Below are 13,663 nucleotides of genomic sequence, written 5' to 3'. Positions count from 1 at the left end.
CTGGCTCCATTCAGTGTTGTTAACTTGGTATCCAGTCAAGAAACATGCTGAAGCAAGAAGAGATATCTCACTTCAATGATTTGTCATATAACAGTGTTGTAATTTCCTCAAACAAAGTAGGATTGGTGACACTGGTTCCCTAACCACCTACAGACAGGCAGCTATCATGCCTCATTGATGACTATGATAGAAACAGATGGATTATACACCAGGTCTTCCTCCCATCACCATGGTTACCTCTAAATTGGGTTCCACTTTCTTGTGATAGCGTGTGCCAGGCAGGGACTCATAATGATGGCTTTCGGTTTCATTACTGAAAAAAGTTAGACTTAAAAAGGGTTCATGTATTTCTCGGCTTGTGGATCTGATACCACTTTTACAAATGAGCTTAAGGATAGTGTGACATTATCTTAGAGAGTACCACTGTGACCCACTCGATGTGAAAACTAGATCTCAGACTGATAGCAAGGCTTCAAATTTATAAATGAAGGCCAAGGGAAGTTAAGACTGGGAAGTTTGTATCATGACTCAAATCAAAATGATTTTACCAAAGTAGGATGTATTCAAATAGAAAAAAAAAATAATAATAAATAAATAAAAAATAGAATTACTGGTGGCTTTCCTGTAGAGTTTAGCTCCGACCTGTCCCAAAACACTTACAGTTTTTAGTCATCCTGAGACCTTGATTACCTGGTTCAGGCGTGTTTAGGACCTACATGAGCAGGATGTTCATCAAAGAGCACTTACTTATTACTTCCTGTCAAAAATGTGCAAAAGAAATTTACCTATAGCTATAACAGCTTCTTACTGGGGCAGTACCTTTAAAATGACAACCTAAAAGGTGAATATTAATATCTTAAGGGGAACACATTGACAAAAAAGGTACTGGTAAAAACCATTTAGGGGTAAATAAGGTACAAATGTCCTTTTGAGGGTACTGCCCCAGTGACAACCCATTGCATGTTTTTGAGTGTACAGAAATTATAACAATATATAATGCAATATGTTTTTCAGTGCTATAGGAAACCATTAAGCTCACTAGCATTTTGTGTGGTTCGTCACTAACTTTAGTTTAGTGCTAATAGTTGTTTGGTACCTCATCTTCTTTGTCTGCTTTGAGTGAGCTTCAAAACGCTATATCATATCTATTTACTGTTTCTAGGTGGGCCAAAGGAGGAAGCATGTTAAAGGAAGTGTCTGGAGACACTTATGAGGTCACAGTGGACCACTCGTTCTTCACAGAGCCAGTATCCTGTGAGGTCACCAACCCACTTGGGAGCACCAACATCAGTCGGAACGTGGATGTCTACTGTAAGTATTTATTTATTTATCTTTTTTTTCATGTCAGAGTTGTCCAAAACTTCATGGGGGACCATAATCTGGCAGGGCTACAACCTGTTCCTGCACACTTCTGGCAGTTCCAAAGACCCTGATTAGCTGGTTCAGGTGTGTTAAATTAGTTGAAGCAAAGCTCTGCAAGAATAGGCTTGTTGGAGATGCATCGGCGATGCACAGACTGATTGGCGTATGACATCAAAGTACTGCGAGAGTGACTGGATACCTCTGGTTCAGAATCTTTGAAGGTATCCCTGCAAATCTTAGGTTAGAGACTTATAATCCTCAGCTGCCATCAGTCTCATATTAAAACATGCATACAAGCACTAGGTTTAATATGTGACTTCTCTGAATAGATCTTATAACCTGGTTTATTTTCTCCAGTTGGACCTCGGATGGCTGCAGAGCCCCAGTCTTTACAGGTTGACCTAGGATCCGATGCTGTGTTTAACTGTGCCTGGACTGGAAACCCCTCTTTAACTATTGTATGGATGAAAAGGGGCTCTGGGGTGGTAAGTTGCTAGATATTGTTTTCAGAGTTGTAGACATCAGAGTTTTCAGACTCCCTGCAATATTACTCACAGATGGATGGTGGCTCAGTTTGGGGTATGTCCCAAAATGAGAGAAATTGTACCCCATTGAAACCAACTGGTCTAATTTCTTCCCCGGTTGACTATCACCTACCATCTTACATTTTCACATGGTTCTCCTCATCTGGCACAAATTGGATTTTAATAATTGATAAGAAGGCACTTTTCCAAGCTTAGCTGCCCATCCATGAGTCCTGATTCATTTAGACTCTGGCTAGCTGCCTTTGCACTACTTTTAAATGTTTTGGTCTTTGACCCTTGGCTACAGGTGCTAAGCAATGAAAACATCCTGACACTGAAATCTGTCAGGCAAGAGGATGCTGGGAAGTACGTGTGCCGTGCGGTGGTGCCTCGTGTTGGAGCGGCTGAGAAAGAAGTCTCTCTGACAGTGAATGGTATGTATGATGCTTTTCTACCAGGCTCGTGGCTAAAATAGTGTGTTTGTTGGGTACAAATGTCCTCATTTGGAACATATGTAAATAAAAAAAAGGTGCAAGCAATTGGCAATCCAGGTGACAGAATTAAACCTATTTTGGCATTCATGTTGACTCTAAGACAGAAGTTTGATGTTTACTCTCCGGTCTGCTGTTTCTCTGGGCAATTGCTGATTATATTCAGTAAGAATTGCACGAGGAGCTGTTTCTTAGGCTGTGACAGGCTAATGAAAACAGGAGAATAGCGGGAGACTGGCTACTCTCAGATAAATGACTTCATTACGGGCGCTTGAAATTCAGGCAGCATGCATTAGCCACACGGCAGCTTTCATTCGCAAAATCCAACACATTTTTAAAAAGCTCCTTTCTCTCCAAAGCTATTTGCCATGGGCCACAGCTTTGACGTGAGTGGAAAATAGGAGAAGTTCAGCCAAAGTGACAATTGTGTTTGCATTGAATGATACTTCTGCGAGTTTAAATTAACTAATGCAGTTTGGCACATAGAAAGGTAAGAAAATCAATAAAGAACTGTTATGTCGATAGTATTAATATGCAAAGGAGGACATTCGTTCAAAGCCTACAGAGAACTCAGGAACTACAAAGATTACAAATGACATCCACTTTCATCAAGTACATTATTTTCTTATTGGGACAGTAAAGGGTACCTAATTCTTGACACCTAAACAGTTTAGGATTGTCTGGATTGTCTTGTTGTTTGTTTGTTTTTGGTACTAGAAAGATTTACGTAGATTTATGAAAAGATCCAACACTGTACCATGGTGTCTCACAATATTAACCAATTTAAGCCACTAGCCAATAAAGTTGCTGAAGGCTCTGCCACGATTTTACCATCTTATTTGTATTTATTTTATTATTATTTTTTTTTTTGGGGGGGGGGGGCAGGGGGGTAACTGTAGTGTTCTAAACAACATGTATATAAGTATACCACCTTGGGAAGGGCTTGTGACAATATACTGGTAATAATATGGCACGTTATGGTATGATTTTTACTATGATTTAAAGAAACATTTAAATGTAGTTTTGTTTTTTGTTATTTTCTTTTTTCTCACAGAAATCCATCACATTGCAAAAGTTGCAAATGGGGTTACAATAAATAAATAAATAAATAACAATACAAATAATAATAATAAAAAATATAGATATATATATATTATAAAATAATAATATATATATATATATATAGAGAGAGAGAGAGAGAGAGAGAGAGATTTATTCCTCTGAATTTATATTATTTTTAATTACCATGAACCTATTTATTGTTATTGTATCATTTTAAAGCCACTTGACCTGGATCTGTTTTTTAGGTATCAAAGAGTACCTCTTTATTTATTTTTTTCAGTAAGTGAACCTTTTTGCTTTAAAAGCCACAAGAGGATGACAAGCTGTGCTCAACCTCATTTCTGGAAGTGAACACACGAGTGCTGAGTGTTAGATTCGAGCACCTATAGCCTTTGATGTGGCAACATGTGGTGCAGGCTCGCTTGTAGCACGGGGCTGATTGTTTCAAGTTCTGGTGCATTTGGGAGATGAAGCTGATCATTTCACATCTTGCTCATCAACGTGCGCTCCTGACGAGCGACTGAAATTCACAAGCATTTATGTGAAGAATGACTGTAAGAGGAAAAGGGAGAAAGCAAGTGAGAAGGATGAACTAAAACTCAAAAAAGTATTGATAATTTAACTACAGTATGATCGCTTGCTCCTCACTGAGTCACATAAAATCTAATTTATGCTAACGATTAAATGCACTCTCTTTTGGCCTTTGTCAATATCTGTTTCCTCACAGTTGCATGCAACTAGAAACCAGAGATCCTTCTGAGACTCAGAATACAGACAACAGAGTCCCAGCGTTCTCTCAGGCCCGATGTAATTTAATAATAATCAAATAGCTAGCAGGGCACACTGTTTGCCGAGAACGCCCTAATGGATACACATTCCTTTCTGCTTTTTGTTCCCTAGTTCCTCAGAATGGGATCTCATTTTTCCATGCATATTTTGAGCCTTAATAGGATTTAATATCTGAATGTTCATTTATTTGTGTTGTTGCTTTTGGATATGATTTGGCTTGTGGAATCGGTTTGTTTGTTTTAAGGTATGCCGTTCGGCTGAAAATTCTGCTTTTCTATCACAGGAATAAATTGCTTTTTAAAAATTTCAAATGCAATAATATTTTCAAATTTTTTACTGTATTTTATAATCAAATAAGTGCTATTTTGATGAACATAAGATACTTCCTTAAAATATAATTATAAATTCTCACTTTTTTAAAAATAGAGTACTTGTGTTTGCCTGTGTGAGAGCATGCAATTTTACTTACTGCGTAACTAGCTTTAGTTTTGAAAATGTGATCTTAAATGATAACATACATTTTGCATCTGTTTTTAATCTGACAAGATGTTGATTTTCTTTCTGCTAAAAATGATCATCTTGCAGGTTAAAATGATTGCAAACTGCAGCAGGATAAATGCATTAATCAAACACACTCATACAACATTTTTGTATTTATGTATTATTTTATTTTATTATATTGCTTTATATGAACAGATGAGTGAATTCACTCACAATATCATTAACTTTTTATCCTTCTTGGCTCCACTGGCTTACTCATATCGTGTCACAAACTCCCATTGAATATGAGTGACATTCGTTTGCTCGTTGCTACAAATCACTGTCAGTTTGAAAGCTCCTTAATAGATGGATGGTTGAAAATGTGCACTTTGCAATGGGGATGAAGACACAATGGAGTGGAGGTGAATTGCCTCGGGGAACATTTTATGCTATAATAAAAATGGGGTTGAAAAGAATAAGGAGGAAGTGGTTTCGAGGCACTGCTGAGAGTTAAGGGAAGACTTTAAAAATAGGCTGTAGTGTGCCCAAGGTAAGTGTGCAGGTAGAGTCCAGGGCTTGCTTTTAATTGCAGGATCTGCGGGCAAGAGGACATACGGAGCATGCGCTATTCGTGGAACTGGGTTTGGTCCTCTTGGAGTGCTATAATGGAAATATATGGCAGCGGAAATGAGGCAAAACAAACCTTTCACATGCTACAATCTGCAAATCTCCTCTCACTACACACTGGTCCATGCACTATACAAAATATGTTTGTATAAAAGCTAAATAAATAAAATAATTAAAAAAAAAAACATGGAAGAAATTTAGTTTTTGTTGAGGGAATCAGGGTGATGCTAACTTTCAAATTGACCCACAAAAATAAGTCGTCACTGCAGCTCTCAATTTAACATGATATACAAACTGCATCTCAAAACGTGTTTTTTATATATTTTCAAGATTATTTCACGTTTTATGTTTATTTATTAAGTATTTTTAATCAAACACTATAAAATACTCACAGAAATGTTTCTCAGCCCATGGAATCATTTTGGGACAGGAATTGGTGGGGTGATGCCTCGTCACACGACATCTCCCCGTGTTGATCCATTTATCATGACTCTTGTACGCTCCCTACTGTTGCAAACCTATGCCCTGCAGTGCACTCTATCTGTATCTCTCTTTCTCTCTCTCACCTAGCCTCCAGGCTTCCCACTCCCCATGGAGTTCCTTAAACCCAGCATTCTGAGAATAAGTGATAAGCTATCTAATTATATTCCTCATTTACAGCCTGATCCATGGGCTGATTATTCTGATCCACCAAGCCATGGCCTTACTTCTACCGACAGGGAATGATCTGAATGTATTTACCTTATGCCTGCAACTACACACACACACACTAGCCTTTATATCATGCTACCGCATGGATTATGATTTCGTGTAGCATGCACGTAGCATGCATGCATTAGCAGCAAGGTTTAGCTATAGCACTGGTGTCTAATAAAGGGGTGCAGAGTGTAACATTCCTCTCCAACAGCCTGATATTCCCCTCACTACAGCACTCCATCTGCCTCATGCTCATCTAGATGCTAATTTATTCTAATAAGAGCCAGTTAATAAACTGCAATTACGAATCAGTTGAGAGACTCCTCTGCATATGATTGGCAGATGCATGATTGGTGGAATGGGTTGAATGTGTGTGTGTGTGTGTGTGTGTGTGTGCGTGTGCATCTAAGTGCAGGTTTTGGCAGGGTTGGGGTTGGTAACCTATTAAGCCAGTAGCCTCTCACTGCAGAACAAATGATCCAGGGGCCGTGGTTTGATCCACATCTAGGGTGTGGAGATTGGTAGATTTATGAGTGGAGATGGGTGGGTTTAGGGATTAGAGAGTGGAGACGGATAGGTTTATGTATATGTAAGGTGGGAGGAGCTGGATCTGGATCCAACCACACCCCTGGATCTTGTGTTCTGCAGTGAGGATCATCTCTGTTAAGCAGAGAAGTTAATCCAAATCTATCCTAGAAAAACGTTGTTTACCCATTACATCAATGCATTGCTTGTTTTGTATAATTGTGGAAAAATAGGGTGAACGAACCGTAGAATAAGTAAAATTTCAAGGCTCATGAAAATATAAAAAATGAACACAAAGAGACAATCTGGAGGCACTTATCTTTACACAATAGCTTTTCCCCGACATTGGCACTCTTCAGATTGCAGCCTATAGAAATAGATTTGCAGTTGGCACGCTGAATCTTATCTCCTCGGGAGACACGAGGCCTGCCATAAATCAGTAATTTTCAAGATTGAAAATGAAGACCATATCCTCACACCCTCAACCTTAACACAACTCTTAAATAGACCAGCCCACAGGAGACTCCTTTGAGAGATTGTCCATTCAAAGCAAATACAATACTGCTCTTTGCTTTTAAAACCAAATTTCAAATATGCCACTGGTAGGCCTTAGTACTGCACACTTGATTGGCAGATCCTACAGATGAGATCTTTAGCCTACTCATTTCGAGTTTTGCACCTCTCTCCAAGTAAAGGCCAGCAAGATTTGTCGATCTTGGAACTGATAATGTGTAAGTCAGCCTTGGCATGTGCTTCTGTAGTCCTCCGGGGCAAAATGTAATGGTTAAGTAAAAAATCTGCATCCTAGTCACACTCCAAAAGTCCAACTGACCAACTAAGGGTCATTAGCTTGTGCACCGGATTCTCAAAAGTGTCAAAGCTACTTGACCGACGGGTGGAAAGTGGGTGGTAAATAGGAAGTGATGTTTTAAAAATGTTCTGCTGAATGAAGTTTGAATGATGAAGAAGAGTGTTATAGCCTGGCACACATCCAGACTCATAGTATAGCCAAGAGCACTTTTAGCATTTTAAAGAGCCAATTCTGAGCAAAGTGTCTGGTGTGATGCAGTCTCAATAAAACATACCAGATCAGACCAGTCAGTCGGATCTACCACAACCAAGATTAATAATTAGGAACTGCATGCTATATATATATATATTCATCTCTGCAACAATGAAATGTGCAATACATTGTTTTACTGCCTTAACTGTAATAGCAAATTAATTTAACTTGCAATAGAAAGCATTCTTCAGAATCTTATGATTTTGGGGAATGTACATTCCTGAACATGTTGGATGCTTAGCCTCATGGGGCATTTACCTATATTACATATATGTGTGATATGAATCATTAGATGGAATAGAATGCTCCCATAAAATATTAGCAAACATTCTGATGTTTATTTAAATTTATTTAACCTAAAATACTATTGTAACAAAGCAACACTTAAATTTCTCTTGTTACGAAGAAATTCCTATGACTCTCTCCAGCAAACAGGAATCACACAGTGTTAGTTCACAGTTTTGAGTGTGTGACGAGCGACTATGTTTGTCTGTTCTCTCCTCAGGACCTCCGACCATCTCCAGCACACAGACCCATCAGGCTCCACACGGGGAGAAGGGACAGATCAAATGTTTCATCCGCAGCACACCACCCCCAGACCGCATTGTGAGTTACTCAGCTCTCTCCTTCCAGTGACTCAGCTCAGACAGGATTGCAGCTGTTGAGTGGGTGGTTGCTGTTGTCACATGGCTCGTGCGACTCCATTAGACTCAGTAAATGCAGTCCAATAATGCATAGTGCACTCATGAGTTACGATCTGTTTAATAAATGAAATTGCATCTCAAATCATTTGTTTCCTCTATATGGTATTAGACATGGCAGGCTTACAGCACTAATTTCTCATTTAATGCATGCTTATGCCCTGTTACCACAGATCCAATTAGGATTTACCACTCTTAGATGAACTGTCTTCTCTCCAGGCCAATTTTTGATTCATTACTCACACTGTGTGTGTACGTGTGTGTTTGTGGCTGCGCGAATGGAAGTGAATAGGTAATCTCTGTGCGATGTTTACCCGTGTGGCTTTGCTTTTTATTGCTATGCTATTTCTAAATGTCAGTTGAATGGAAAAGACTGCTCCTGTGGTCCGGAACAACCAGTAATAACTCTGGAAGTGTAATAACGCCCATAAAGCAGGTTAAAACAAACATGCATCTCTCTTTCCTTCTGAAAAGACCAGCTTGTGCACAGCAAACTGATTCAGAATACTTTATGTTTGTAAGTGTTGGTCCAGATGGAAGATACATGATATTTACCAGGAATAATTGCTGGTTGTGAAGCTGGAAAGGAGCTTTAGCTGGTTAAGCCAACCTGGTGCCTTGAATAAGCTCGTTTTGTCTTTCTTTTTTTTTATGGTGCAACAGACTAGCATCCAAAACAACACATGCTGGTCTTTTCAATATGGTTTCTTCATTCTTCATCAGGCCTGGTCCTGGAAGGAGACTGTCCTGGAGTCGGGGACGTCAGGTCGCTACACAGTGGAGACAGTAAGCACAGAGGACGGAGTGCTGTCCACCTTGACCATGAGTAACATCGTACCCGCCGACTTCCAGACCATCTACAACTGCACCGCCTGGAACAGCTTTGGCTCCGATACAGAGATCATTCGCCTCAAGGAACAAGGTGGGAGCCAAGGTTCGCCAGGTTTCACCTTCTTTTCTTTAAAACATGCCTTTAGTGATGCAGTGTTTAATAACCATAGTTTCTGAAAACACTGTTATTTTCTCCATTACTTTCCATTAATCAAATTAGCAAGTCTCCTATTAATATATTTTAATGTATGTATATCATATTTAGTTAACAAATAACTGACGGTCACAACCTACATATGCTTTTCCGTTAAAATAATCAGTAATACACTTCTGCATTTGTACATTTTCACATCATGTGGCACACATTCAACCACTGACGTTAACACGGTTCTTTGCTGAATTTGAATGGATCATTGAATCAGAGAGTTGTTGACTTAAGACCAGTCTGATAATGTGATGAATCATTCAGTGTTCATCATCAGGTACACTGGAAAGAATCAGCTTCTTTTTCTTCTTTTCTTTAAAACATGCCTGTGATAGAGTAGTAGAGTGGTGATTAAGCCATGGTTTTTGAAAGCACTGGAATAGAGCAGAATCTGAGTTTTTTTTTTTTTTTTTTTTTTTTTTTTTTTTACTTTCCATTTATCAATTTACACATTATGAATCACTTTACACAAGATTAGCAAGTCACTTGTTAATCATATTCATGTCTTTTAATGTATTTATACCAATTTTAGATTGCATATTTCATAGCAAAACACTAATTGAACATTTAACTGCAACTTCAATAAATCATATAAATCTATTAACAACACTTAGCACTATTTAATTTGCAGCCTCGTTAAAGTGATTAATTTTTCTCTCTGGCATTTCTTGAAATCCATCTCCCCAGTGCTTTCATAGTTTGGATTTGTTTACATGGAATACATTGTGTTCCTGTTTTGACTGACTTTAATGGATGAGTTCCCCCAAAAAAAATTGAATTTGGTCTTCAATTTTGCTAATTTCAAACCATAATGATATATATATATATATATATTTTACATTATGTGCTGATTGTGCTTTTCTATTAAACTGAAATGAATGGTGGCTACAAAAAAAAAAAAAAAAAAAAAAAAAGATGCAAATGTGTAAAGTATCCTAAATATACATCCTCTTTTTCCCAGTTGGGGTTTCTAAATTGTCTTAAATGTCTGAGTTTTGACTTTGTTTTCCTATTATTTTCATACTTTCTGAAGGAAAAAGTTGAAAAGTAGCTTAACCCAAAAGCATTTAAGCTTTGTACATAATCAACCAATCATGACACTCAGAAAGCAGCATCTACAGAGAACGGTCAAACCATACAAGTGTGCAAGTACATGCAATGTATGAGTCCTGTCGAGAGCATGTCAATAATAAAACAAAGCCATAACCTGGGCATTTTAGCCAATATAGAAATTCCAGCTGGGAAAAAAGGACGTAAGGTTACCCTAGACTTTCTGAAGTCTTCTAAATCCATTCAATATCAATGTGTTACAATTTTTTGGGGAAAAACTATTCCTTTACAAAATATATCTCCAGGTTTATAAGAATAATTCAGACATTAAACATGCATACACTGTGAGAACGCAGAGCTTGTAAAGCTTAGTTAATTCTGGGAGCCAGTAATTAACTTTGTGTAGGTACAGCTTTTTGTCTGACTCAGTCTCTCATTATCGTTTGGCTGTAAAATCTGGGCTCCATCTTTCGGTTTAAATATACCAACAAGTGCACAAATAAAACAGTTGAGTTGGCTCTAATTAACCTAAAGCCACAGTTTCTCACAACACTCATGGGATGGTTTTAAATCCACATTACACCCACGTCCTATTAGAGTCCGTAAATGATCCAAGGTGAACGTTAACAACCCATGAAGTGTTCAGTTTATGCACACGGAAGACATGTTATGTGCGTGTCAAGCACTGAATGTATGCGATAATTGGCATAGCTACAGATTGTCAGATTAAAGTTAAGGTACCTGAGTTTTAACTAGAAGGTGATGGTGGTGTTAATTGCCTGTAGAAGTTCTTTTGAATAGATGCTTTAAAGGTGCTAATGTCTCTATGACACGCCATTTGACATTCTCATGTTTTCCATGCTAGTGTGAATCTGGAAACAGGAGTAAACAGTGGCGTCTGTGTTTGAGCACATATTTACTGGATTTATCCGTCCTGCCTATGCTGTGTTATTGTAGAAGGCTCTGTTTTGTTTTCCAACAGGTTCTCTCCCTGTTGCTGTGATCATCGGTGTGGCAGTTGGCGCTTTCGTTGCTTTCATCGTCCTCATGGGAACCATCGGCGCGTTCTGCTGTACGCGCTCTCAGAGAAGTATGTACCTCTCAGCCCATCGCGTTCCTGCATGTCCATCACCAGAGAACGCTAAGTGCTCCTCAGTCAGACAAAGAGCAGGGTGTTAGGGTGTTCATGTCACTTCACAAAAAAACAAGACTTTATATCTTTATCTCATTTTCCAGTGAGTGTTTGTGTGGGGTTGGCGGCATGATGGTAAAGAGCAGAAATGCATCATCTGTTAAAGAGTCTGTGAAGAGGTTTTTTTTTTCTGTCTTTTTTAACTTGTGTGTTTAAAAAAATAAAATAAATTTTTTTACTAATGATACCATTATATAAAGCTTTTGTCATGCCGCCCACCCTTATCTCTATTTTATTTCTCCTCCTTTTGCCACGTCTAACATCTGTCATGATTAAAAGAGAAAACAAATCATCCATGTACAGGTTAGCAAAGTCAGACAGCAAAAAATAAGCTTGCATTTTCTGATTGTTGGTGGCATTGGGTTGAGCATGTTGTTGTTGTATGCCACAGAAGACGCTCACCTGGTTATGCCTACACTACCCACCTCCATCTGTGCTCAGCAGAGAGAACTTGCAAGCAAAATTAAGACAGAAAGTAAGACCCGTTACCTGACCGTCACCAATTATCTGTGAACATTGTTCTTCAGTGCGTTAACATGAGCTGTGTGATTCTGATGTATCATAATGGTTCCTCTAGGGTTCCTCTTATCTTAGCTCTGTGGTGTAATGCTGCTTTCAAGTCCTCTTGGGAAGTTCCTACTCAAAGATTTGGATGTTGTAATTTTAATGGTGCATGATTGTAGTTATAAGATGGACAATTTCTTATCAATTCCATTAAAATTTCTTGCTATTTAATTCACTTTCTGACAAAGTCAGGTAACCAATTTTGAAGAACAAGGTGTGTGACCGATGCTTAAGACAAGTATTTTAATAAAAAACATTTGCCCGCAGTAGTTTTTTTTTTTTTTTTTTCTCTCCACCCCAGCATTGAAGGATTATTTATTTATTTATTTGTTTGTTTGTTTGTTTGTTTGTATATTTGTTTAAAGAGTATGATATAAAACATGTTAATACAAATCTATTTATATAAAACCATATATTTATGTTAATATAATAAGCCTGTAGAGCCTGACATTTCAAATAATATACATCAAATAAAGATGCTTAATAATAGTTAAATAGTTAAATAAGTTTTGTTGTTGCTGTTATTGAAGTTCATTGAAGACAAAAAAAAAATATATATATATATATATATATATATATATATATATATATATATATATATATTTGTCTATAACAGATTGTATATATTGTGTACAGCATGATTTGAAGTTTTGAACATGTTGATAATTTAGAGGCCTTATAAGTTTGTGTATCAAAAATGAAACAGTGGGGTTATTATGGGCTCAAAATTATAAATGTAGAAGCTATTATATATTGTTAATGACAGGAAAGTTGGGACTTGTGTATGTGTGCTGATCTCAGAAGTACGCAAATTTCGACTTGACTTGAAGGCAGCATTCATTTCTTGGATTAAAGCAATGTAAAGTGGCATGAAGTAGATTGCATTTTCCGTAATATTTCACGTCAAATGCATTGCATGTAATGACTTTGGAGTAACACTTGTCACTTTCTTCTCAGACCTCAAAGGCGTGGTATCAGCCAAGAATGACATCCGTGTGGAAATTGTACACAAAGATCACAATGCAGCCCGAGAAAACGAGGATCACTCCGCCATGAAACAGCTCATGGTGAGTCACGTTCTGAAGGAAGAATACAGTAAACATCCCGCTCGCCATTACCCCATCAGCACCCCCAAATCAACAAACTAGCTCATTATGCTAGTCCCTGTCACATCCGTAGCTAATGAATGCTAATCATCCCCACCTCAACACTAATAGCGCCTATCTCCCTCGCCACTGTTAACATCAAACCCATGAATAATTCAGCGTAAGTGTGAGAACCCCGCTGGCCAGCATGCCTATATTTAGCCCCCAGTCTGCATTTCCTGGGAGGACATAGGCGTGGATGTAACCATAGAGATTTCAGTGAGCAAGTGGCCCTTTTCTCCTGGAGCCCTTGGTGAACTTCTGTCAAAACACATGCTGCCACGAGCTCTGGAAATTTCTCTCATTGTCACTCAAGCCTCCGAACTCCAGAATCAGAGTTCTGTGTGGGCTTAAGA

At 38.2% G+C, this 13,663-nt stretch overlaps 1 protein-coding gene across 1 annotated transcript in view; it reads left to right on the top strand.

Moving 5' to 3' along the window:
- LOC113061746 (kin of IRRE-like protein 3) overlaps positions 1 to 13,663 on the top strand; it is a 233,924-nt gene that overhangs the window by 204,241 nt on the left and 16,020 nt on the right. The window contains exons 7-14 of the mRNA XM_026231153.1: positions 1,163 to 1,311; positions 1,720 to 1,847; positions 2,194 to 2,320; positions 8,125 to 8,225; positions 9,044 to 9,254; positions 11,389 to 11,496; positions 11,990 to 12,073; positions 13,120 to 13,229. Coding sequence (XP_026086938.1) covers positions 1,163 to 1,311; positions 1,720 to 1,847; positions 2,194 to 2,320; positions 8,125 to 8,225; positions 9,044 to 9,254; positions 11,389 to 11,496; positions 11,990 to 12,073; positions 13,120 to 13,229 — 1,018 coding nt within the window. The remainder of the gene's footprint in view (positions 1 to 1,162; positions 1,312 to 1,719; positions 1,848 to 2,193; positions 2,321 to 8,124; positions 8,226 to 9,043; positions 9,255 to 11,388; positions 11,497 to 11,989; positions 12,074 to 13,119; positions 13,230 to 13,663) is intronic.

The sequence above is a fragment of the Carassius auratus genome, chromosome 43 (assembly GCF_003368295.1).
Source record: "Carassius auratus strain Wakin chromosome 43, ASM336829v1, whole genome shotgun sequence".
NCBI classification, from domain to species: domain Eukaryota; kingdom Metazoa; phylum Chordata; class Actinopteri; order Cypriniformes; family Cyprinidae; genus Carassius; species Carassius auratus.
Note: the sequence above shows the minus strand (reverse complement) of the source record. Positions and strands in the feature narration are given on the sequence as shown.